Source organism: Lagopus muta, chromosome 2 (assembly GCF_023343835.1).
Source record: "Lagopus muta isolate bLagMut1 chromosome 2, bLagMut1 primary, whole genome shotgun sequence".
NCBI lineage: Eukaryota > Metazoa > Chordata > Aves > Galliformes > Phasianidae > Lagopus > Lagopus muta.
In genome coordinates, this window is record NC_064434.1 from 85343850 (window position 1) to 85369844 (window position 25995).

The 25995-nt window shown below is 43.5% G+C and overlaps 2 protein-coding genes across 6 annotated transcripts in view; both read left to right on the forward strand.

The window, feature by feature from the left end:
• Positions 1-25995, forward strand: part of THADA (THADA armadillo repeat containing) — a 301092-nt gene that overhangs the window by 188390 nt on the left and 86707 nt on the right. For 3 of the 5 annotated variants that reach the window (XM_048934787.1, XM_048934785.1, XM_048934786.1), the window contains 2 exons: positions 18563-18729; positions 19136-20278. The exons of the other annotated variants lie outside the window; for them this stretch is intronic. In XM_048934787.1, the coding sequence (XP_048790744.1) occupies positions 18563-18729; positions 19136-19459 (491 nt within the window). In that variant the 3' untranslated portion in view covers positions 19460-20278. Of the gene's footprint in view, positions 1-18562; positions 18730-19135; positions 20279-25995 lie in introns of those variants that run through there. 5 annotated transcript variants of the gene reach the window in all.
• On the forward strand, positions 21598-25786 carry ZFP36L2 (ZFP36 ring finger protein like 2). Its single transcript, XM_048934810.1, has 2 exons — positions 21598-21760; positions 21899-25786. The coding sequence occupies exons 1-2, from the start codon at positions 21710-21712 to the stop codon at positions 23312-23314; spliced, it is 1467 nt and encodes a 488-aa protein (XP_048790767.1). The 5' UTR covers positions 21598-21709; the 3' UTR covers positions 23315-25786.

The following is a 25995-nucleotide window of genomic DNA, read 5'->3' on the forward strand; positions in this document are numbered from 1 at the left end:
ATTCATTATTAGACCTTGAAATCCTTTTAGATAGAGATCAACAAAGACAATTCTCAGCACACCCACAATGTGCTTTCAAGGACAAGGGCCCTTTGTCTGTATGCCCTAGTTTACTCAACCCTGTTAATTTTAAAATAGCCACAAAACTTGAGTAGGCTTAACTAATTAATGTGTTTTGCTTTGAGAGTCTTTGCTGAAGCATTCTTCCTTGTGTTGTGAATAAATAAGAATTTGCTACCAATCTGTTCTCGCTCTGGTGGTCCCTATGGGTCTGTGCTATTCAGTAATGCCTCCACCAGCTTGTCTGTAGTCAATAAAATGTAGTTGACCTGCTCCACATGCTGGACTAGTGATAAAGCATCTCTGTGGTTAAAACAAACACGGCAGTACGAGTGTATGTTTTCTACTGCTGGAAATAGAAGTAGCTGTGAATGCGCTCAGGCAGCAAATACAGTTTCGAGCTGGCACTCAAAACTGTAGGGGTTTGGGATAGGAGAAGGTAAGGGAAAGGATGTATGCAAGACAGCCTTCATCTCCCTGTTAATTCCTGCAGCTCTCTCATCACAGCTCTGACAATTTATCTGGCCCGATTCCTGTATTTTGTCCCTTTTTCCTTGTATCCTTTTGCCAGGGGCTATTCCTCTGTTGCTTGATGAGATGTTCAGGGCCCTGTCCTAATCATTAATACTATGGTCGTATCAGTACTTGCTGATATAACTTACCACCTGGTAAGTAGAAGAGGCCAAAATTGAAGAAGTAACATCAGAATTATATTTTAGCTTCAGTGCTCCAAATCAGATAGGGATTTCATTCCCTAAACTTACTTTACCTCTTTAGTTGTACTGAGAATACTAATATGTGTATACCATGAATAGCAGAGTACACTGCTTTTGAAGATACAATCCAGTTTCTTTCTTCCTCCATTTAACGTTTTTATTATTGTTCCTGCCTGTGAACTTTTTTTCTGTACTAAACTCCTTTATTTCTCTGTGCTTTGCCATCTGCCTTTCACAACAGGAGCACACTGACTTTTGCTAGATAAAAGTAAACTTTGCCTTCAGTGTTTGCTACTTTCTTTTATGCCCTTTGTTTACATATGTACATGTATGCAGTATGGTTGGATTGTTGTGTTTGTTTGTTTTTTTTTAAAGACATTTTGTGGGTCATCAGTGCTCTCCATCCTGGAAATTTCTAAATGGCATACAAATAACTATGATTTTTTTCCTCAAGTCTCATACCACTGGAAGTCTTTCCTTTCATCACAGCATAGATTCTGAAGTTTCTAATGCACTAGAATTCATTAGAAGCCATAAAGCAGCTCTCCTTAAATTCTTCATTTCTTAAAATCTGCTCGATATCTTATACTGACTGACTTCTTATTTCCATTATGTGATGACAAATACATATTGTGGCGAAGCAGTATTATCATGAGATCAGAATGAAAGATGACTCAACAGATCAAAACAAGGACTGGATGACTGGAGTGCTATTTCTGTGCACTCTCTAATTGCTTCAGTTTCATTGCCATTAACACTAGTTAACATAAGAGAGTAAACAGCCTATTATAATTTTAGTGTTCTTTGTTCTTCAAACATCTTTATGCCCAAGCAGACATTATATTTCCAGAAAGACTGCACTGTTGTGAGTGTCGCCTTTTACTGCTGTTAATTTGCTGCATGTAAAGAAGGAACACTGCTTGTAAAATCCAAGCATTGGACTTGCCAGAGATATTGGCACAAGCGTTATCATGTCTGCTCTCCACAAAACTCTGACCTGTGTATGCAGCACGTAAAGCAGCTGGCCATGGCTGTCTACAGAAGAACTGAATTGCCAGCTTAGGGAATGAACGCTTTAAGTGTTTTATTTGTCTGAGATCCAAAGGAATCTGTGTTTATAGCCTGATAACTCTGATTAAGCCTGCGGAATTGATAATTGGTACAAGCTGGTATTTGTTTTTCCTGCAGCAGAATATAGCACAAGAGAACATATGCAGCAGCTGGAGTGAGTCTGAATTTTTATTCTGCTTTAGGAAGGTGTGCGAAGCTAGACTACTTGATATGAGTAGCAAACTCAGTTTATTTGCATAGATTGTTAATATAACCGCTATAGGACATTCTTTCTTTGACTACATGTTGCTGAATTACAGCATACATGTGGCAGGGTGACTGTTTCGTGTTGCATTTTCAGGTCATTTATAGGTGGCGAAACTGGAGGCAAATGGACCTTTCTGTTAGTGTGGCTTCACTTCCTGTAACTGCCCCTATCTTGTGTAATTCTTTGAAGCATTACATGAGCTCCTGGAAGAGAATGTGAACTTGCTTGTTATTCCCTCATGGCTTTTAGTGAGGGCAAAAAATTCCATTTCCTCAAATAACTGCATAATCCATGCAGCTTTGGATCGCTCAAATGATTAGAGAAGTAACCTTGCAGAGCCTGAAATAGAGGGTAACAGATGTGATAAAAGAACTGTCAAAATTGCAGCCCCTATTTTTGAGTGAAAGGAGGAAATCTTAGAAGACTAAACTGATACACAGCAGGTCTCCTGTGCTCACTCTGCTCTGTCTTGCTCTTCCCCTGAAAGCTCCTGCTGTTACTGGTAAAGTTCATGTTTCTAATTTATTTTATTCATTCAGATGAGCTTGATTTAATTTTTGTAATAAGGTAAAAACTAATGGGAGGGTGTGGGCTAGTGAGGTTGGCTGGCTGGCTGCAGTCATTTTCTGAACATGGCAGGTCGAAGAGAATCCTATGTCACTAGAAACAAGAAAACCTTTTGTTTTGCTTGCTAAAAATAACTTATGAGGTAGTTAAGGTTTTACAAATAACTTGAACAATATAAACCCAATCTGTAACTCGAGGTATTGCATGTACACTTTGTTGTTGTTTCCTCATGCATTGAGGTGTAAACTTCTGTGGGATTGTTTTATTCCTCTTAGAATGAGGGAGGGTACAGGAAGTATTGTATTCAGTGTAAATGTAGAATAGCTGCTTTGAAATCTAATTAAATTAGTGACCCGTGGCTGTGTAAAGTCTAGACCTATTCACAAGCAGCATTGCTCATCCAGGAGGGTTACTCCTTACAAGAAAGAAGAAAAAGGAATTTACTTTCTCTGTTGATGATTGCTTTACTGAATATCCTGACAAATCCATTTGCTAGAATGAAAGTTGTATTCACTGGTGTCATTTTACTCTAGGCTTTTTTTTTTTTTTTTTTTTTATATCCAAGAAGCACTTTCTAAAGTTATAAGATTGTCAGAAATGGAAAAACTTAGAATAAACTGTCTTTTTCACTATTACAGCTAAGCCTATGCAATCATGTTAACCAAATACATTTAGATAGCTTAACGTTTGTGTTGGTAAATTACCAAGTTAAGCTTAAGTTGGGTTAAGATCTTAGGCATTGTCAGCATTAGTGCCAATTTAGCTGATTTGATTCAGCTCTGACAATTTCAGAAGTGTAGACGAACAATTTGGCTTTCAGAGCTGAGTCAACTTTTGAATGTACCTTTGGGATTGAGGCCTTTGGAACCTCTTGGTGCATACAAGCACAGCAGCATAGTGTCACAGCAGCATGGCTTAGAGATGAGCAAGGCTGCTCCCTTGCAAGCCACTTTTGGGCTAATTCTAAGAATAGGATTGGATCTACGGGTGACATAGACAGAATATGTTGCTGATTAACTCACTGGCCAAAAATGCAGGGATATTGATCCTGATCCTTCTCTTCCCATCTCTCACACTTCAGAACAAAACCATACAAGATACTCGTACTCTTGTCTCAGGAGTTCCTGCATAAAAGTCAGTGCAAAACTCTTCTTCCTGGTTGTTCCTTTCCATTTGACTTTTAACCTTCAGAAAGGTGATTAGTGAAAATGACAGATATGCTGTTAGGTAAGAGGCACTACTGGTCTGCACAGCAGATTTGGTTGAGATTCCTGTGGAAGTCATAATGTGACCTGTGGTCTACTGGCCTCTAACCTCTCAGACTAAAGGTATGGAGGAGACTCACTTTTCAATAACTTTTGTTCTGCCTATTGACTAGAGAGTGTAAATGTAAGTTAAGGGGGAAGTTAAACTATGCTCCTGCAAGGAGAGGAAAAAAGTAATTTCATTAGATTAAATAATGAAACATTTACAAGGTAACTTCAAATTCTTTTCTATTCTTTAGCATTTGGCTGAATAGAACCTCTCCATCAATCATGCTGTCTCTGTGGCATGAAGAAAAGCAAAGCTGTTTGTTCCTTGTGCTTCTATTTTTTTTTTTTTCCCCATACATCATGAATTCAGAAGGTAAATTCAAATAAAAACTTCTTGACTGAAAGCAAGTGTATCTATCATGAAGATGTGTGCTAAAAGTCTCATGTTTGTGTTTATTGAAGGTGGGATGCATAAATAAGCCTTTAGCAGAGGTAGAAAAGGAGAAGTTAAGAAAAGATGAGACTGTATTTACAGTTGAAAGAGAAGAGATTTTGGTCAGATTTATGTTTCTTTAACCCATCCATTAAAAATCTTCTTCAGTAAATCTAAAGCTGTGCAGAAGTTCTCATACACATGTGCCCTGAGAAAATCTTGTAAATCAGTTGAAAGATAAGAGATAATGTCGGCTGTGTGATGTTAAAACCGTCCAATGGCCTGGCATTCATCGTCAGCACCACAGGTAATATCAGCAAATCATGGGTGACTGACATGATCTCAAAACTTGTACCCCAAATGTCCTTTATGACTGATCCATGAAGTCTTCCAGGACAAGGGAACAAATTAAATCCATTCTCTAGTTGGTGGTGAAACAGCTAGGAGTAAATGCTTTGCAAAATTCAAATGCTACAAGTACCGTTCTCATTGGTGATATTCAGCTGCGTGATAAGAGCATCCCAAGTAGTGCACAGGAAAATGTAAAGAAATACATTGTACTTTCATTGCTGCCTCAATTCCTTGTTGGTATTTGAAGCTGTGTTTTATTCTGTAAAGTATGTGGAAACCTTGGTCATAGCAAAAGTCCATTTCTTCTAATGCCTTCTAATAAAGGAGGAAGACCGACTGATGTATCTGTCCTCTTGCCAAACCTGGGGAGAGATCCACCACTTGGCTATATTTCTGTGCTGGTATTGTGCCTCCCTTCTAGGGAGGCAAATGGGAGGAGTGTGGTGAATAAAAAACGAGTTGGGTTACTGTGATCCTGGACAAAGATTAATGTGTAGGGTTCAACTTTTCTCATGCATTGGTGACTTGCCCCGATGTTCAGGTTAGGCTAATAGACCTCTTTGTAAGCTGAGGCCCCAAACAATTCACTTAATTACATCTCTTAAAACCAGTTCTGGCAGCTGCCTGCCTTAAAGAAATAGATGGTAATTACCTGAACATAAACTAGGGAACTGCATGCATACACTGCTTTGAGGATGTATTAACTGGAATCTGTGGCAGGATCATAGGTGATACGTTTCCATTTCTTGATTTAAGTGAGGGTTGTGCATTCTTTTTCCTGTTTAGATTCTTTAGAGATCGATGGAGGAGTTATGAAAACCATGAAATCAGAACTTGTCTGTAGAGAGCGCCATGCTGAAGCTATAGTGCTCTTCCAGTTGCTAGCCTGAAAATGAGACTTTTAGTGCTGTGGAGGGGCAAATGCATGCAGAGGATGAAACATTTTCATTCTAAGTACATGATGTCAACCACTATCGTGTGGAAAGTTGAGAGCTTCCAACAGTTGGATCAATTTCAAGCCCTCCCAGCTGCCCTGGGTAGGAAAAAACAGCATTCCCAGAGTACTTAATAACATCCATGAATTTTAAGCTGCCTGGTGAGTCTTTTGTAAATTTGAAGTCTGATGACCAGAAAGTTCTCCTAGTCAGATCTTGTGATGTGTCACAGGGCTCTTGGGAAGTGTGCAAAAGTCCTCAGCATTGCCAGGGCTACTGATGGAAAACTGCTCCTGGTGTTAGCCAGAACACACTGGTGTTCCTTGTGCTGGGGGCAAGTGGAAGAAAGTGTAATGTAATTATTTTTTTTTTCTGGAATCAGCCCCAGTGTTTATTTTGCTTTAACAGTATTCTTGATAACTGCATTCTGGTATCCAGATGCACAACTATCCAAAAAGAACTAGACCTGCCATAAAAGAGGAATTGTTTGAGCTGAATGTTAGGATTTCAATGGGAGGAGGCATTTAGCCAAATGGCCTTTGAGAGTAGACAAGACCCATCTCAGCAGAAGCAGAAGATGATGTGATGAAGTTCAGAAACAATCAACAGCAGAAAAAGCTCATAGTGAAGCAGTTTGTGTTGCAGAACAAGATGAAACTGCACAAGTGATACTTATTTTATTAAGGTTGTGTGTGGTGTTTGTGTAATAGTCTATGTTAAAAGAAATACTTCCTGCTACCTCAGTGGTAAAGTGTCAAATACAGGCAGCAGTTTGCAGTGTTATAATCAAATACAGTGCAGGACTGTGTATTCACAGACACTACAAGGTGGTGAAAGCTCTTGGGTTATGTTAGATAAAGCATGCTGAGGACAGGAGGAAAGGTCAAACAGCTGTGAGTGTATTCCTGGAATACGCTGAAAGGGGTTCTAACAAGGGAGCTGGAGGGGGAGCTGCTGGGAATTACTAGAACGCTCTGCACTGGGAAGTGCACTAGATGTTACTGAAAAGTACCACAGGCTGTGCAAGGTAACATCACAGATAATGCACCAACACTGTCTGTAATTGTAGGATTGTAAGTAGAGTAGGGTTCACAGAGGACACGCTCCTTAAAACGTTGAAAATTCAGGCTTCTACTTGCAGACAATACCTCTGACTGCATCTGTTTTTCCTCTTCTGTGTTTTTAAAGGTAAATACTGCTTCGTGCATATATAAGATTCAATTTAATCACAGCAAACTAATAGATGGTAATATCTGTGGTAGTTGGTGACTACCTGATGACTGTGATGACCTTACATCTAAGAAGCTTGCTCCAGAAAGCAAAATGACACGTGGTAGAGATTATGAAATATTTACTGTGGCTAGAAGCTATAATTTGGTGTTTTTTACATCTGCTGTAATAGTTCTAAGAAGGGTACAATTACAGGTCAGTTGCAAGATGAAAGAATTGAGGTTTACAAGTGTAAATGAATTCATCTGGTCTCTTTTCTAGAATAAATTTAGTCCTGTTCCAGAAGCAGATTTGACCTATGGCCTAGTTGTATGATAATGTTATAGGTAAATTCAGAATCTGTAACATTTCTTTTTTATCTGACATTCTAATTTTATACCCTAAAAATGTCTCCTATTTTTATGAAAATTATTGGAAGATCTGATTAGGAAGTAATTTAAGTCTTTCAGATTGCATTTATAATATGATTTTTTCCTGTCTTAATGGTGACTCTTGAATAATGTGTAGGTATTTTCCCTGGATGCAGAGGAAAAGCAGGCAGAAAAAGCTAGAAAATTGGCTTAAATATTTTATATGGAAAACTCTTTGGAAGTTACCTTTGGGCTCATGGACCCAAAGTTCATTGTGTTGTCTGCCTTTGTAAGAAATGCTAGGTAAAAACAAATTGTATTATCTGCCCTGTGCTGACTACTTGTTACAGCTAAGTCACAAAGCTTTGTGGTTTGGGGGTTTGTTTGTTGTTTCCTGTAGCTGGCATTCTACACTGCTAATTCTGGGCATGCTAAGAATCAACAAAAATGTTTAGCATCTTCCAATCTAGAATTTTGAGATATGATTTTAACAGATTTATTTAGAGACAGAACAGAGGTTCCATGACAAATAAAGGTGCTGATAGGATTTAGCCTATAATCTATATAACATTTTGCTACAGTATTCCTACCGAGATTAGAATGTATTACTTGAATAAAACAAAATATGGAAGTGTGTAACTTTTCATTCATTAGCTGGCACGGGTAAAAGCTGGAGCAAATAGGGTGCTAGCACAAAAATGTCTGAGTTATCCATAACCTACAACTGTCTCTGTCCTCCTTAGATGGCTTAAGACAGAGGAGGTCACATGAAGGAAAGCAATACAAACAGATACAGCCCAGCATCTGTGGTATTTTTGGTGTCTTAAACACCGCCCTCACAGCGCATTTGAGAACTGCGTTCTGGAAGTACATGTATCTATCACAGCAGTATGCTTTGTAAAGGTTGACCTGGGATTGCAGCTGAAAAAATATTATGGGCTGGAGAGCTTGCAAAATTTTACAAGTTTTCAATGAACTTGTACTGTAGAAATCTAGTTCGTAAAACTCTTCATACTTAGACTAAATATATAGTACTTCAATTTAAATATTCATCTGTATTTTATATAGAAGAATACATGCTGAGAAGTGTACATCTATGGCTATAGGAAGTAGTCCATTGTTTCTTTGTAAAGACATTGCTCACAGAAAACTTCATTTGGCAGCTGTGGAGAGTGAAGGTCTCTGTCTTTCTGCAACAGAGATAACGACAGTGCTATCTGTTGTTCTGCCCTTTGCATCGAACTTGACTGTAAGATAACTCCTCTGAAAGAATGAAGCTGATAGCCTGTGTGTAGCCCTGTGCAAAACACATCTGCTGCAAAGCCCTCATTCCAGGGCATGCGTGTATGATACTTTTTTATTAGTAATGTCATTTTCCACTGAGTGGGATTTCACCAAGGAGATTATACATTTCTGCAAGCAAATTTTTTTACACAGTTTGTGCATGTGTGCGTGAGAGCAAGGTGAGGACCACAAATGCCTTTGCAGACTAACCTAAACCACTGGCTTCTGTTCACATAAGTCAGCACTCGGCATTTTTAATGACCAAGATAGAACCTACCTGTGCCAGGACCAAACAGCACCAGAGAATGAAAGTTGTTTTTGTGGGATCACCAATTCCCTGAGCTGTAGACTTCCCACTGATTCGGTTGCTTTAATTAGTGGTGGGGTGGCGGTGAAGGAAGGTTGAGGGTGAAGGGACGCAGCAGGTCCTTACTTCAAAACCTAAGATGTGTAAAAGTTGTTTTCTTCTGTAATCAGTTCCAAGTGAGCTCTTAAAAGAGGAACTTGGAACTGGCTTCTGAACAAACTGATTTCTCATGCATGAGAAAGTCAAGTAGGACTTCCTTGGGAAAACTAGAAATCTAAATTTCAAGAATTAGACTTTTTGTAAAAGGCTTTTGATTGTTTGATTTCAAGCAAGACTATTGAAATCATTTCAAGGAGCAGAATGATTTATGGTAGTTGCTTACAGTACCAGCATCATGCCACTTTCGCGTGTTTTTAATTTCATTCCTTTGCATGGTCTGTGCTGTGTTAATGATCACCTTGTCATGCTAGCAGTGGAAAAGGTTTTTATAAATAATTCCCACTGGTAAGATGAAAGTGTTAACAGAAATACTTCAGTGAAAGCCTTGATTAACTTATACACTTGGCTTGATCACTGTAGAGGTTAGACTTACAATATCTTATTACCAAGACTAATAAAACCCATTCATTTTTTCATGTTCTATGCTAATTACACTTTTATTTTCCCTTGTACAGATGCACACAAGCTTATTTATTTTTGTATTGAAGACAACAGTTACACTTTTTAGGTTTTTCTTACTCATTCTTATAAATTCACACCCAAACAAAACCTTCTTTCCCTAATTCCAGAATCTGTGCACTGTAATACTAGAACTTCAGGTTGGTGGAGTGTAAACTTAGGCTCTTAAACATATACTTTTAAAAATGTTGGGTTTTTTGTTCATTTGGTGTTTGTTGCTATTTTTTAATTACTGAATGAATCTGTTGTGAACAAATCTCCCAGTTTAATTCTGTTATCTAATCTTGAGATACTTTGAATATGCAGAACATTTTCCATATGAATCAAGCAGCAGTATTAACACAACAGAAGTGTGTTTAGAGCAATGCTACATATTAGTGCAGTACATGTAAGTAGCAGATAGTAGCTGAAGTTGCATAAATCCTGCTGAACTTCTGTGGATGTACTGCATTATGAAATTTGTAAGGTTTATGAAAGTTAGCATGTAACTGTGTTGGCTGTAGAATGCTCAACTTAACTTGCATTTGCTGTAAACAAGAGAAGATTGATTTTTCATCTTCTATTTCCTCTTACTGAAAGCTCTCTGTCTAGTGTACAGACATTAAGAAGCACGATATAGTATTCAAATACTCCATATTCTATCACTACTGCATCTCAGAAGTGTCAAGGAAACAAGATACATCTCATCTCCTGTGAAAATTAAAGTGGTAGCATCAAAAAAATGGTGTTATTGAACAAGTGAAGGGTCTTTCAGAAAAGATATTTTCAATATTGCTTTCCTTTTTCTAAAGCAATGTGTGTTGTATAGACCAGTGAAATTAGGCAAGATCTTACTGAGAAGAGAAATGGTTTCTTAGGATATATGCCAAAGTAGAGAGGACTTGACTGTTTGGAGCCAGTGACTTCAAACTCCTCTAATGTGAGATTGGTGCAGACCCAGGAATGCAAATAAAACAGGATGTAAGGAGATCCTGGAGATAAGGGATCTCAGGGTGAAATATCACTTAAATACATGAAGTGAATCCTGTGCTGGTCTACAGAACACAGTAGTGGTTTCAGTTCAAACTCCCAGAAGCAGCAGAGACAATATTTGCAGCTCTTGCTTTTTAGCTGCCTTGCTTTGTATTGTGTTGTAAGTTTGGCATGATTATCTCTGTGGAGGGTTGTTACAGAATAAAGGTATATTCTCTAAAGCAGAGGATTTGACATGATTCTCACAAGTAATGGTGAAGGCTGTGATACCCATGGCTGGCTATAGCAGGATACGGTCTTCCCTGAAGAAAACTAGTTTTAAACATGTAGAATGAAAAATAAGACATAAGTGTCTGTTACATACGTCAGTGTGGAGTTTAACTGCACATAGCATTATTTATTTAAGGAAAAGTTCCTTGAGCAGTGAAATAAAGGGAGCTTTTTTTTTTTTTTCTCATGGATTTGTTTTGTATGGATTTTCTCATGTCTGATCACTGAAGTTTCAACTTTTGCTAGGTCTCTTTCTCTATGCAGCTGGCTAGTTACATAGAAACAAGCCAAAATATTTTGGATTCCTTTGCCCTTTTTTGACAGACTGGGTTGAAATTGCACAGCTCATTCAGAAGTTGTGGTGGGAAACCACGTACACAAAAGCATGCCTGCTGATTTCCTTATTATTATTTTAAAGGAACAAAAATCCCTTTGATGTTGTTTATTCTTGTAGATTGTCAGTGTGATTGAATAAAATATAGCAGCACTGTTATTGTTTCTGTGCACTGAGTGCTCTCTTCATCTCCACCTGCCCTCTGACTTCATCCTCCCAATTTCTCACACCTTTTCAATAGACCTTCCATTGACTTCTGTAAATTTAACAGCCTATTGCTTTTCTGTCTCCATCTCCTCTTTAAAATTTGTCTTGTAAATTAAATGAATTGTGCATGAACTGTATATTTTTGTAAGCGAGGCTGATGGTCTGTTGTTAGGTTACCTGACACCTCTCATTATAAAGCCATGTTTTTCAGATACTTTCATTAGTTCTTAACAGTTGGTATTGAAATTTTCCATACTGCAAAGATATATTTTTTTCTTACTACAGTACATGCAAATCTATATATGAATCTGTATGCAAAGTTAGGGAATCGTGTCTTCTTTATGCAGATTACAAAAAGAACTGAAGGTCTTTTCTTTTGAATGCTATAATATATTTATGTTTTGGAGCAAGACACTCTGATGAAATATGTGCAAGAGTTGCTGAGAAAATAAGACCATGAAATGTTTCAGTAGGAACTTCATGGAGTCTAAAAGCTAAAACCTCCAAAGATTTTTGTGCTCAGTAAACAACTTACATTTCTCTGTTCCTGCATTTCTTACTTGTGTTCCCCAGTGGGGTTATTGAATGTGCCATATGCCAGGCACACAATGCCTCAGAAGGACTCTGCAAGTGTTGCTTCAGGTAGCTCTGGCCAGGGTGGGCTTAGGTACTTGAAATGAAAACCTGAAATGTGCTTTCATTAATACTTGTGGACATTGTTGTTACAGCAAAATATAGAGAAACTGGCTATCATTTCTGGTTATAGAATGGATAAAAGAGACCTCAGCAAAATTCTGCAGGCTGTTGGAAAAGTTAAGATGAACTATTGAGAGTTCAGCCTAGTTAGGTGAGGAGCCTTGTTCTTTTTAGTGCAAGAGGAAGGCATAAAGGAGGAGGATCTTCAGTGAGGATTGTGGTGAGAGGAGACTGGTCTGGCTTCAGCAAAAGAAGAATGTAGGGAAGAAGCAGAATGAAGATAAAAAGGGAACTCTCCAGTATTTTGGGAGACAGCATGACTGCAGGTCACTCAGAGGCTGAGTGTCAAACCTTGAGTTTTCAAAAGAAAAGGAGGACTTAAGTGGTCAAGATAATGACCTGCGTTGAGATGCTATGGAATTGGCTGCCTGGGGCTAGATAGAAGACATAGGAGCTGTGCTATCTGTACACCTCACATCTCCTGTGCTGTTACCATTTGCTCTTACTTCAATAGCTTTTAGTGACAGATGTCTGAGGGGTCAGACTTGTGATTTCATTGTTTTTCAGCTCATGAGCCTCAATATAATGTCACATTATTTGGATATGGTGTAGATTTCTTTTTCTGCTTTGAAACTTGGAAAGTTGTGCAGTCACACTGCTGTCTTCCCATCTTCTCTACACTAAGAGTGGTGGTATGATTGCAAAAGCCAAGAATCTAAAGGATAGGAAATGCAACCTTCATTCAAAGATGTTGTGCTGCATGTATAATAAGGCGGCAGGGGCTATCTACATTATCACAGGATGACTGTTTGTTTTTGTCAGTGGGTTTTTTTGTTTGTTCTGTTTTTTCTTTTTTTCCTCCCCAAAAGTTCTTATTCATTCAACAAGACAGATTTGCTCTGATGTTGAATCAGGAACATACAGCATAGGAAACATCTCTAACAGCATTACCTCATTTGCAGAGTGATAAAGTAAGACAGGATCACAAGAAAGAACATGCCAAAGCCACTTAGTATTGCTCTTGTGATTAGCATTCTATTCCTGCCTATCCCAGAGAGCTGTTTTGTGCAGGTAAGCAAGTTATTTCAACCAGTTTAGAAAAGAGGTCACTAGCTTGCTGACTGCTTACCTAGGTCCCTTGGAGGCATGAGTTGCAGGAGTTCAGAGCACACAGAGTAGAAGCCAGAGGCAAACTAATTTTGAATATTAAAACATGGGATGCTGAGTAGTCAGAAAACAAGTCGTGAAGCCTCAGATCAGTCAAGATTTTTAATCTTAATCTTCACATCTCTCCTCTCTACACACAGAAAACAGATCATGTCATTTGTTATTTCTGTGAACATACAAATGCAAGTGACTTGGGGAGGCATTCCATGTAGTGATGAATGAGGGAGAGTCACGGGTTAGTTAGTCTTTCTGTCTTCCTATTTGGATATTTTGAAATATTTGGAATAAAAAAGGTTCAAAGCTATATATTAAATGAGGAGAGAATAGAAGAAAAGGCTTCTTCCCTGTGATCAGGAAGTCCCTGGTGTTCACAAATCCTACCTGAACTCATATGTGAGAAAAATTTTCCTTCACTTTTCACTTGTGCAAGAAATGCTTATGTTCAGAGGACATCCATATTCTGGGGAGAGCACTCACAGCACTCTTTCAGTTCCCTCTCATTTGAAGAGACACAAACCAAGTCCACAAAAGACTTGGAAAGAAATGGAAAATACAAATGTAAAATTGATAGCTCTAGTGTCACGTGTACAAATATATTTGTATCTGTGTCAGACTTTCAGTTAATGGATTCTGATTACTGATGAAATAATGTTCGTCACTCCAAGAGTCTATGTATATACAGTCTCATTGCATGCAAGAATAAGCAGTTCCTGTTCCTCCTATACATTTGCTTGGAAGAATGCCTCAGAGTAATTCAAATAAGCCATGTTGCGTGTTAATGATCCACCTGACTGTGTCAAGGCCTGTGAGGTGGTGTAGTGCCTGATGAGGACATGGGTGAAGTTGCCTCACCAATGTTTGGGATATGGACACAATGGCTGGCAGTTTCCAGGCAGATTTTGATCCAGCTGTTACTCACTTGACAACAGCAGTTTGGAAGTACCTGAGCTTCAAATATTTCAAATATTATGCAACCAGGCCAAAAAGATTTCCAAAGAAGTGTGCCCACATAATGGGGAAATGCTCTGCGTTGCTAAAGCTGCAAAATCAAGGAAGTCACCTAGGAGGTAAGAGTTGTGTGAGAGAAAAATTAGTTTCTTGCTTTCGTGTGAAATTTGAACATCATCTAGGAAAGTAATATCATGCAGTCCTTCCTGGTACTCTATAACTGCCTAAGCCACAATAGCATAATTAGGATCCGTATGCCTTTGTGTTGACTTCTGGTCAACTTCTGGTAGCAGAGGAACGAGGGGGCAAGTAGGCTTCATTGTGTTTTGGTATATACCAGAAACCAGCTCATTCTCAGATGAAATCATTGATCCATCGTCTCACCTTCGTGAAGGGCAAGTAGATCTCTGATGGATTGTTGAAATTTTTTTCTAAGATAGGTATTTTCCATTCAGAATTGAGATAATATATAAGCAGCTATGCTTATAATTTGCTTGTTAGACACCTGCAAGAACTGCTGCCAGGCAACATAGAAGCTTTTGCAGTGGTTCCTTTGAACAGTTACCTCCAGCACACTGTGGTGAACGTGTTCTAGCAGTGAGGCTTTTTCCTCTCTTCTTGGCTGTTGCTGCTTATAGAGGTTAGTTCAATCAGGAGACCACCTGAGGCTTCTCAACCTGATAGAAGGAGGAGATTGGTTTGGACCAAAATATGCTCCATGATCTTAAGAGTAGCCTTTAGGTCTTTCAAAAGGTGTGGGTCTGTACTGGCTGATGAGCTGTTGAAAAGGAAAACCCTGGCAACATCAGCTTCTCTGTAAACCACAACTCTAGAGTCAGGTAGAGTTTTCATCAGAATGCCAGAAATGTATGTAACAGAAGATGGTACAACACTGCATGGAGAGCAGTTTGCAAGCAGGCACTAGAAGGCATTTGGATCTTGACAGAAAAGAAAGAGCATCACAGATTTGTAGTTTTGGTAGTTTCTGCCATAAGATTGTGTTGGCAAATTGAACAGTATTTTTATGGCAATATGTATCTATGTATGTTATTGTTAGGAAAAAGATAAAAATAACACTGCTTGTGAGCCATTCTTTGCAAACAAGTTTCATCCCTTCGTTTTATTCATCTGTTGTCTGTCTGGGCTATGCGTGTTGGAAGGTTTTGATGCAAGGGTCTTTTTTCATCAGGTTTTTGTGTAGTAAACAGCTTCTGTGGGCTTTGAGTTTGTAATTGTATGCTCTTACACGCTGAGAAAATGGGATTAGTGAATTGACCAGCAAAGAAGCTGAGAATATGTCATGGACGTTTTTGACAAATATCATAACACATGAGATTTCTGGCACTTTCTGTAGGAGCAATCTTACAGTCTGTTCTTTTCAAATATCACCATTTTTAATAACTAATATAAAACTAGGATAAAAATGAAATATAAATAATGTTATCTTGAAAACAACCTTTACCCACGCTATTCAATTATATGGCATTAATACAGACATGAAGACTGAGTGGCTGAGGTTCCCAACTTTTTTGTTTTATTTTGCTCTTCTGCTCAAAAATACCTACATTCAGTAAATCATACATACTCCTGGATCAGATGCTTTGTAGTTATCAGGAGTCTTCTCAGTAGCTACGGCTTCATTACAGGAATATGCCTCTCTGTGTTAGCACAGAACTGCTGGAAGAAAGATAAGACATACCAATGTGAATTAACATTTAGGAGAAAACATAGAACTGGTTCAAAGCATTCTGTAATGCATGTGGTCTTTAGTAGTTCAAAGTTTCCTGTATCTATTTGAAAAATTTCCAGTAATCTAAAGTGTCTGTAAATTCCAGCAATTCTAAAGTGAAGAGTTTGCTTAGCAGTTGTCAGCAGCTGCAACGAGCATGCATCTGGAAAAAGGATTATTGTACCAAAAAGGATTATGTATGGTGCTACATCAGTACCTGTATGTGGAAACACATAGCATTTTTATACCTGTATTTTTTCTAGCAAAAAAAAAAAGAAAAAATCCACCAATCTACACTTAGTGCACTTAGTATTTCATATGAGTTAGTTAGTTAATTTAAAAAAGAGGAGAGACTGCTTTGAAAGTCGTGATTTGTCTTTGCAGGGTTTATTGAGATGTATGGTACTTGGTAAAACCGGTGGGTTTTGTTCTGGGAATTTAATATTACTTGATTCTTTTTAAAGGATTACATTATATAAGAATGTGTAATCACTGTGACTTCTTATTTTGTACTCCAAATTTATTTTGACACCTTGTAAGTTGTTCTCAGCCCTCTCATACAATGTTAGATCGTCACATGGGTGAGGGAACTGTTTGCTTTGTAGAATACAATGCCACTAATTAAAATTGAAAGTAAACGCACTGAATTAGAATCAGCTCATCCATCAAGGGCTGGCTACTGATTATTTACTGACAGCGCTTCATTTAGCTCTATTAATTACACAGTGGCACCGTTATATAAAGGTTATGAGTGTTATGTTCCTGAAAATTAAGAAGGAATACATGAAAGATAATTGTATGTGCTCAGCCCTGGAGTCTGGAAGTGGTAAATGTTAAATGAAGTGTTCATGTGAATAATCTATTATGTGTCATTTTTTTCTTATCAGCATTTTAATTGCGAATGAATAAGCAGGGCAGCAGCTTACAGAGCCTGATAGGCACCTTATGCACTCTGCGGTGGTAGTGGCTGTATGACTCCTCAATAATGGAGAGCCTGCCTTTTTACTGCTGCTGTAAAAATACCTCTTTATGCATTTGAACGTAATCCTGAATTACATTGGTTTATTGGTTTTCAAGTATTGCAAAGCATTTTGTCTGCAGTCTTCTACATTGATTACTCCCACTTTCCTTATTCTTTTATCCCTTAAATAATCAGTCTTTCACCACCATTCTCCAGATAACGTTCTCTAATCCCAGCTGTGATGCAAACTGGCCTCCAGTGTTCCTGCATAACAGCTGGAATATGGATCTCAATCACATCTGGTAGTCTTCCTCAGTGCAAAGCAAAAAGTTCTTTCACTATCAGAACACACCAATGATAGGAATCTGAAGTCATATATATAATTCTGGTGATATGAATTTTGAAACTGTGAGCAGACATCTTCATTTTTCCAGTACATACCCAACTGGGTTCAAACATATAAACTCCGTTGGCATTCTTCTAAATAATTAGCCAGAGGATAATATGTTTTACCTTCTCGAAAGTTCTGTGGGTTTATGCGGGAGGTGATGCCTTTTTGCTGTTTAAATTGGAACATGGCTTTGCAGTAGGGGGTTGTTTCTGCAAGTGAAGTCCAAATGCTCATTTCCTGTGAAGGATCTACTAGCTGTGGTTGTTTGGTAATAAAACCCTTTGTGCAAAGGAGGCATGGCGTGTATGGGAAAAGCCTGTGTGTGTGTATGTGTATTTAAAACATAATTCTTGGTTGAAAAATGTTGCTCTCTCCACATTCCAAAAATGTGGACATTGTGGTCTTGAAAAGACGATTAATGTTCATGCTTTTCTGTTCAAGAAGGGACTTGAATATTCTGTTTGGTCCTGAGCTGTACGTTTCCATCATAATGAGAGATGTTATTAACTCGGATCTGGTTATAATCAAAGCCAAAGCTGAGAGCAGCATTACTGCTGCTATACTCAGAGACTGCAACCATTAAGAAATTAGTTTTGATTAGTTTGTTTTGTAATGGTGTTGTGTTTTGACATCGTGTTGCATGATGTCAAGAAGGCCTCTTTTTAAAATCACCCTGAAAAAGTGCGGCTGGAAAGCAGATTTGGGCAGGAAAATGGAAAACAGATGAAGTAGCTGTACGTCACCGGGGGAATGCTATTTCTCGAGAGGATAGAAATGATCTAATTGCCTTTGATTTTTATGAAACACTATGAAAAGGAATCTGCTTATATATTAGATTTTACATAACCGGTCATTTTATAAACTGGAAATTGCAGTGTTGCGTATACATGCATGTTATGTATGTATATATATATATATATATATATATATATATATATATATGTATGTATGTATGTTATGTATACGCAATACATGTTGCGTATGTGTATATTGTACCATGTACAAAGGGACTGCATACCAAATAGTGACTCATTTTATATCCCAGCTCATATAATGTAGGCTTTGGGTTCCAGTGAGTCATCAGCTCAGATTTATGGCATAGCTGCAGGTTTGTGTAAATAGTCACCATGTTGGGGTGTCAGGACACAATCTCTGGAAGCGCTTCTAACAGACATCTCTGTGTACAGACATCCATAGTGAGGAATGTCACTATGTGAGCAGGAAAAAGTATCAAGCATCAGTGTTTCAGCTGCTTTGTGTATGATGTTGGAACTGGAAAAAAGGCTCCAAGTGTCACAGAGACAAGTATCCATCTAACTTGCTTGCAGTCTGATTCATCATTATAAACATGTTTGTGTAAATCCTGGTCTTGCTATACATCAGTGCATGTCTTTTCTCTTGCTAGGCTTCACGTTCAGGGTCATGAACGCACCCCTGGCCCTGGACTTGGCCTTTGGCACACTGTGTGAGCAGCTCCAGCAGTGGGGGCAAACACATGCTGGCATCCCAGTGCTGCTGGGGTGGCTGCTGGGAGACAGCGACCCAAGGGGAGGCCTGCAGACATCCACCCCAGTAAGTGACACCCGCTGCTGTCCCATAGCAGGGCTGCTGTGCTTCTGCAGGCCCGTGGTGGGGTGGAACAGAATAGTGGAGTGGACTGATGGTCATTACTCCAATATTAATTGTATTACAATTAAAAATAAAAAATAAATCACATGGACAGTGCTTAGAATAAATAAATAGAGTTTGATGTCAGTGGCCTGGCAATATCAGCACGAAATTAAAAGACCAACAAACAGTGAAATAAATCAAGAGGTACTTAACAAATGGCTGCTGGCTGCAGCTGCAGCTAATTGCACTTAGTGTCATTGCTGCTGATTGCTGGGTTCAGACTGCATGCTCTCCTGCCTCGCTACAGCCTCACTTAGCACTTGCCATGCCACATGGGTCCTTTCCTAATGGCTGTGTTTCCACTTAGGAAGAAGACGAGTGCCTGTTTGACAAAGGGGAAGTGAACTTCTGGGCAGAGAAGCTGACCAGTGCCAGGTTGCTGGGTAAGCACCTGCTGCTGCTCTCCCAGGTGACCCACCTGGCTCTGCCGGATGGAGGAGAGCTTGACCGACTCTCCCAAAGGGCCCAGGACCAAGCCCAGCTCATTGCCCGCGTCCTTACAGCCCTACCTCCAAGTCCAGAATTTTTGAAAACGGCAGAATTCACAAAATTGGCCATTCAGAACGAGCAAATATCACTCTGCCTTAAAATATTGAATTTGCTGCGGTCTGTTGACAAGGGCAAAGATTGAAATCTGAAAAAGTAAATTACCAAAAGTTCCTAAAAAGCTACAAAGTTCTTAAAAGTTCATTCTCAGGGAGCTGTAGGCTCAGCAAGGAGCCAATCCTGAGGGTATCCGTGGAGCTGAGACATGGCCATAATGAGCCCAGGAAGCCTGCCACAAACTGTTCACTATTCATGCTTCCAATGCATTTTCCATCCGTGAGTCCATTCGTTTTTTGTCAGGTGTGCTGCTGGGGACCGTTCCCTTTAAATGCATTTGCTAATTTAATTCGGCTGAGCATGGTTTGTTGTTGCTACTGTAGGAAGTAGAGCAGCTCAGCCTAATATTTTCCATTCAGCCAGGTGCAGGCCACCTGTTAGGGTACGTTTTAGTCCAAGTTTTGACCTTCTGTATTTTAATACCAAGAAAAATTTAGGTTTTTTTTTTTTCTTTCTATGTGTGGAATGGTAATTATTAAATGGATAGGGTAAATTTTTAAGTGTTACTTAAATAAACCTTGGCTTCTTTCTTTGCCCTTGACAAGATTTTGACTGTGTTTTAAACGTTACTGCATTCTTCTCTGAACCTCACTTTGCTATTAGCCTTGTAGATGGACCTGCATCAGTTAACGCTTCGCGTGCCCGCATTTTCTGCAAATCGAATGGCCGCTGTCGTGAAACGTTGACGTTTTGCAAACCGCTTTCACTCGATGCGAGTCGAGCAGCGGCGCTGTGTGCGGCGCTTCCCGCGCTGCCGCCGCTCCGGGACAACCGGGAGAGCCGGGCCGGGCCGTGCAGCGCCAAGGGCGGCCAGCAGGTGGCAGTAGAGCACCGCCGTGCGCGGCGGCGCCGGCGGGCGGGGGCCGCGCGGCCGGAGGTGGGGCGCGAGGCTGTTGTGCTGCGGAGCGGGTTGCGCTTCCAGGCAGGGCTTGGCGGGGGCGCGAGATCGCACCGGGGCTCGAGCGTGAGCGGGAATCCGAGCGCTCGCTGTCAGTTGCAGGGCTCGGGGTGACGTATGTTACTTAAAGCGAAGCGCCCGCTCGCTCAAAGGGCAGAGTTAGCGCCGCGATGAGAGCTGGGCGCCTGTGCCGCGCGCTGTGCCGGGCGGTGGCCGTGAGACGGCAGCTCGCGTTCTGGCAGCTCCGTGGGCCCCGAGGACGAGTCGGGTGCACTGGGTGGCACGGTGCCTCACGGCTTGTGTAGCAAGCGCCGCGCTCCCCCCTACTTTATAGGGAGCAAATAAAGGTCCGCCTGGCGGTCTCGTTGCTCGCAGTTACCGCGCACCAGCCGCTCGCAGGACTTTAACCCTTAGCTGGCCCCAGCAGCTCGCTAGGGACGGGCCGGGAGCAGCGGCGCCGGGCTCGGGGCAACACCGCACGCGGGCGGCACGGCCGCACTCCCCGGGGCCGGCAGTGTTACGCGGGGCGGGCGCCAGGGGGCGGCGCGGCGCCGAGCTCAGCTCGGAGGGGCCCTGAGGGGCGCGAAGGGCCGGACCCACCGGCGATGGGTCGGGGGGAGGGGAGGGTGGTACAGGAGCGCGGCGTGGGGCAAAGCCCAACGGGCGGCCGAGGAACGCACCCACCCCCAGCCCCGCGCTCGCAAACGCGCTCTGACAGCGCGCGCTTCCTGCTGACGTGGGAAGTTTGCAGCCGGGCACGGCTCGCAGTAGGGCGACCACCGAGCTCTTGAGCCTTGCGGACGCTAACTTCGCCTCCCGCCCGGCGGCGCGGGGCAGGCGCTGCGCCACTGTCACGGGGCAGCCGCCCGTCCGGGGCTGCGGGGGGGAGGAGGGGTGCGAGCGGCCCGTGGCGCAGCAGCCCGCAGCAGCCCGCACCCGCCGCCGCCCCGCGCGCGGCCCTTTGTCCCGCGGCAGTTACGTGGCACGGGTTTATTTTCGGCGGGGCGGGCGGGGGCGGCCCCTTCCCGCGGGGCCCGTGCCGCCATGGCCGCCGCCGGGCCGCTCGGTTCGGGGCGGGGCGGGGGCCGGAGCGGGGCGGGGGGGAGCGGGGCCCGCCCCTGCGGGCCGCGGCGGCGGCGTTTATATGGAGGCGGCGCGGGGCGCCGCGGAGTTCCCGCAGGTCGCTCGCTGCTGTGCAGCCGCCGTCGCCGCCTCGGCCCGGCACCCGCCGTCCCGCCCGCCCCGCCGGGAAGGAGCCGGGACCGTCTCGGCTCCGAAGCACGCGGCCCCCTCCCGTCTCGTCGTGGCTTTTCCAAACCCTCCGAGGAGAGCGGGATCGTTCGGTCCTTCCTGCATTTCCGACCATTACAGGATCTAGAGATGTCTACGACGCTGTTATCTGCCTTCTACGACATCGACTTCTTGTGCAAGGTAAGGGGGGCGCGGGGCGCCGGGGGGTGCCGTGTTCGGGGCCGGGGCTCCTCCGCCCGACTTCGGCGGAGCGGCGGCGCGGGCTCGGCGCGGTCCCGCTGCAACCCGCTCTTTTTCTTCCGTCCCGCCGCCCCGCAGACGGAGAAGTCGCTGACCAACCTCAGCAGCATGCTGGACAAGAAGGCCGTGGGCACCCCGGTCACCTCCTCCGGCTCCAGCTTCGCGCCGGGCTTCCTGCGGCGGCACTCGACCAGCAACCTGCCGGCCCTGGCCGCCGGCACCAAGTTCCCCAGCCCCACCGGCTCCAGCTCGTCCTCCTCCTCCTCGTCCTCGTCCTCCTCCTCGTTCGGCGGCCTGAAGGAGCCGGGCTCCGGCGGCGGGGGCGGCGGCGGCGGCAGCCCCACGGCCCTGCTGAACAAGGAGAACAAGTTCCGGGACCGCTCCTTCAGCGAGAACGGCGAGCGCAGCCAGCACCTGATGCAGCAGCTCCAGCAGCAGCAGGCGGCGGCCGGCAAGGGGGGCGGCTCGGGGGGCGGCGGGGCGCCCATCAACTCCACGCGCTACAAGACGGAGCTGTGCCGCCCCTTCGAGGAGAGCGGCGCCTGCAAGTACGGCGAGAAGTGCCAGTTCGCCCACGGCTTCCACGAGCTGCGCAGTCTCACCCGCCACCCCAAGTACAAGACCGAGCTCTGCCGCACCTTCCACACGATCGGCTTCTGCCCCTACGGCCCGCGCTGCCACTTCATCCACAACGCCGACGAGCGCCGCCCGGCGCCCGGCGGGGGCACGGCCGCCGCCCCCCCGCCCTCGGCCGCCGCGCCGCACCAGCACCACCACCACCACCACCATGCGGCCCCGCACCCCGCCGGCAGCACCGGCGACCTCCGCGCCTTCGCGCCCCGCGAGCACCCGCTGGGCGGCGGCTTCGGGCACCCGCGCGGCGGCGGCGGCGGCGGGGAGCGGCCCAAGCTGCACCACAGCCTCAGCTTCTCCGGCTTCTCCGCCCACCACCACCACCAACACCACCCCCCGCACCCGCACGGCGCCGCCCCGCCGCCGCCGCAGCCCGGCGGCCGCTTGGAGGCCGCGCTGCTGGAGAGCCCCGGCGGCTCCCGCACGCCACCGCCGCCCGCCTCCGCCTCGTACTGCGAGGAGCTGCTCTCTCCGCCCTGCGCTAACAACGCCTTCGCCTTCTCGGGCCAGGAGCTGGGCAGCCTGATCGCGCCGCTCGCCCTGCACACGCCCGGCTTCGCCGCCGCGGCCGCCGTGGCCGCCGCCGCCTACTACCGCTGCCAGCAGCAGCAGCCGCCGCCGCCGCCCGGGGGCTGCCCGCCGCCCCCCGCCTCGCCGCCCTTCAGCTTCCAGCCCCTGCGCCGCCTCTCCGAGTCGCCCGTGTTCGACGCGCCGCCCAGCCCGCCGGACTCGCTCTCGGACCGCGAGAGCTACCTGAGCGGCTCGCTCAGCTCCGGCTCGCTCAGCGGCTCCGAGTCGCCCGGCCTGGATTCGGGCCGCCGCCTTCCCATCTTCAGCCGCCTCTCCATCTCCGACGACTGAAGGGTGGAAGGAAGGAAAGAAGGATGGGGCCGCGGGCGGTGGGGCGCGGGGAGCGAGCCGGCCCCCCTCTCTATTTGTCTGTTGTCGTTTGTTTTTTTTTTTTTTTTATACGCGTAACCTATCGATGTACACACGAGAGCTGAACAAAGCGAAAAGCGTCGTGCGAAAGGGCGACTGACGTGAACTGAACAAACCTATTTTTCTAGAGAGACCTTGGAAGAAGGGGGATTTGTGTTTCGGAGTTGTCCTTCTCGTTCTCCGGAGACGAGTTCTGATCCGCACCAGCAGCACCATTCCATCCGGGAACGCGGCCGGACCCACCGCGAGCTTCTCCAGCGCGAAATCCAACATCCTGCCAAGAATATGCCTTGATAACAACCTTCTATTTTTTTTTATATATCTATATATTATTATTATAACAAATGCTAAAACCTTCATTCCAAAGTTTAATATTGGTTCCATTGCCACCACTTAGTGGATGTTTGGCTTAGAACAACTTTTCTTTTTCGTTGTTGCTTTATTTGGAAGCACTCGACCGAGTTTAGTTTGTAATTGTTGGAGAATAACTGCTGATTTTTTTTTTTTAATTTTTTTTTAGCTGTTTTGAGTTGATTGCATGAATGAGTCACTGCACACAACTCAATATGAAACTATTTAACTTATTTATTATCTTGTGAAAAGTATGCATTGGTAATTTGTTCATACTGTATTTATCGGGTATGATGAAAAGCAATAGATATATATTCTTTTATTATGTTTAAATTATGATTGCCATTATTAATCGGCGAAATGTGGAGTGTGTTCTTTTCACAGTAATATATGCCTTTTTGTAACTTCACTTGGTTATTTTATTGTAAATGAGTAAAATTCTTAATTTAAGAGATTGTATGTAATATTTATTTCATTAATTTCTTTCCTTGTTTACGTAAATCTGAAAGATTGCATGGTTTCTGTATAGAAATCGGTCTCGATGCTGTGGAAGTAGTTTGAGGAATTTCTATGGGATTTTTTTAGAATGTAAATGGTTGTAGCCCGTCCGAGTAGAAGAAAACCAACAAGAGACTGACTTTTGGCAATCAGACTTCAAAGTGGCGAACCTGATGCAGCCTCGTTCCAAGTATAACCAAAAAGTGTTCCTCGTTGCCTAACTCCACCACTCACACTGTGATGTAGTCTCAACGGATGTAGCAATAATTGGGGTGCCCAGTATTATGCCTCACAGTGCCTTCTGGAGGGTCCACGCTTGCCTTAAATACTTCTCAACCAAATGAGTATTTCTCTTAATGCTTGAGGTGATAATTTGAATGTAGGGATGGGTTTTGACTACAGCAAAATTTCACCACTCTTTATTTTGTAAGAATGGCGGCCATCTTTGGATCTGAAACTTTATTCACGAGCATATCTTGTTTAATTGAATTCCAAAACATGTAATATTTTTTTTTTTCTTATGTAGAAAGTCGGGAGTTTTCCAAAACTTTCCTGGACGGTGGATGAATGAGCGGTAGCTTAGTTTTGTTTGTACATAGGTACAGATTGAGCACTATGTACTCTTTTGGACTACTTTAACAGAAGTATGTTTTGAATGTAACTAAAGGATAAGTCAACTTGAGTTGTAATATATTTTTCGGGAGTCAGTTCACTACAAATTGTGTGAGACTGTAAACTTTGTACTGTAAATGTTTTGTAGTTCTCCCAATAAAATTTTTTTGGAAAAAAAAAAAAAAAAAAAAAAAAAGCAACACCCCCAGCCCCTCACCCTTCCTTGCCTGCAGGGTGGCCCTGTCCTGCTCCCCATTGCTCTCAGTCTGGCTACAGATTAACCAGCACACTCCTGCAGCTAGTGCTGGGCAGCGGCCAAAGCTAATATGCTCTTCCAGAATGTTCGGCCTTGCGAGTGCTGCTGGGGTGCTTTCTCCTGCTTCCCTTTTTTTTTTTTTCCCCTGCTTTCTTTTTAGGTCAAGGGTAGAGGATTCGGCCTCTGCTGCGTGTTACCTTTGCAGTTGGAATGGAAAAATCTAGTAATGGCATTTATAGCTGCTGGGGACATGCTGGTACCCTTCCCACTTGTTTGGGCTGAGGAGGAAGTGGCAGGGCAATAAAAAGGCATCATTAAGATTCACCCTTTGTCCCAAATCCACTCTCCTCAGCAGCAGGATCCAGAAAGGGATGAGGACTTCTGCCTCACCGCTCCCCAGGCTGGGGCTCAGCAGTGCTAATCGGGCTGGTATTAAACATGGTAATCAGTGTTCAGGGCTTGAATTTTTAAAGAAATTGCCTTTCTGGGGGCGTGTTTATATAACAAAACGCTCGGTGGCCTGGGGATTGCGTGTGTTAATGCTGGAGGGATTTTCTTCACTAATAGCTCTGCAGTTTGGTTCCTTATTCCAATCAACCCCTTCAACTTTAAGTCATGGTTTCTACAGGCTTACTTTTGTTCTTTTGTCATACTAATAATAAATGTTGTTAACGTTATGGCATCTTTGCACTGTCTGGACTGCCGCAGTACTTTCTATAAATACGAGGCAGAATGTAATACGGGTGCCATATGTTTGTGTAACAAACCTTGGGCTGACTCCGGGTTTAAAATTAAAACAAACGTAAGCGATGTATGACAACACAGCCCTGCCACAGCAGCCAGCCTTTTTCATTGGGTCAGCCCGATAGGTTTTGCCTGGGATTGG

Excerpts from the sequence above, each read along its gene's own strand:
- ZFP36L2 (XM_048934810.1), top strand. The coding sequence starts at position 21,710 with ATGTCTACGACGCTGTTATCTGCCTTCTACGACATCGACTTCTTGTGC. Across the intron at positions 21,761-21,898 it reads ACATCGACTTCTTGTGCAAG|ACGGAGAAGTCGCTGACCAA; the intron begins GTAAGGGGGGCG and ends GCCGCCCCGCAG.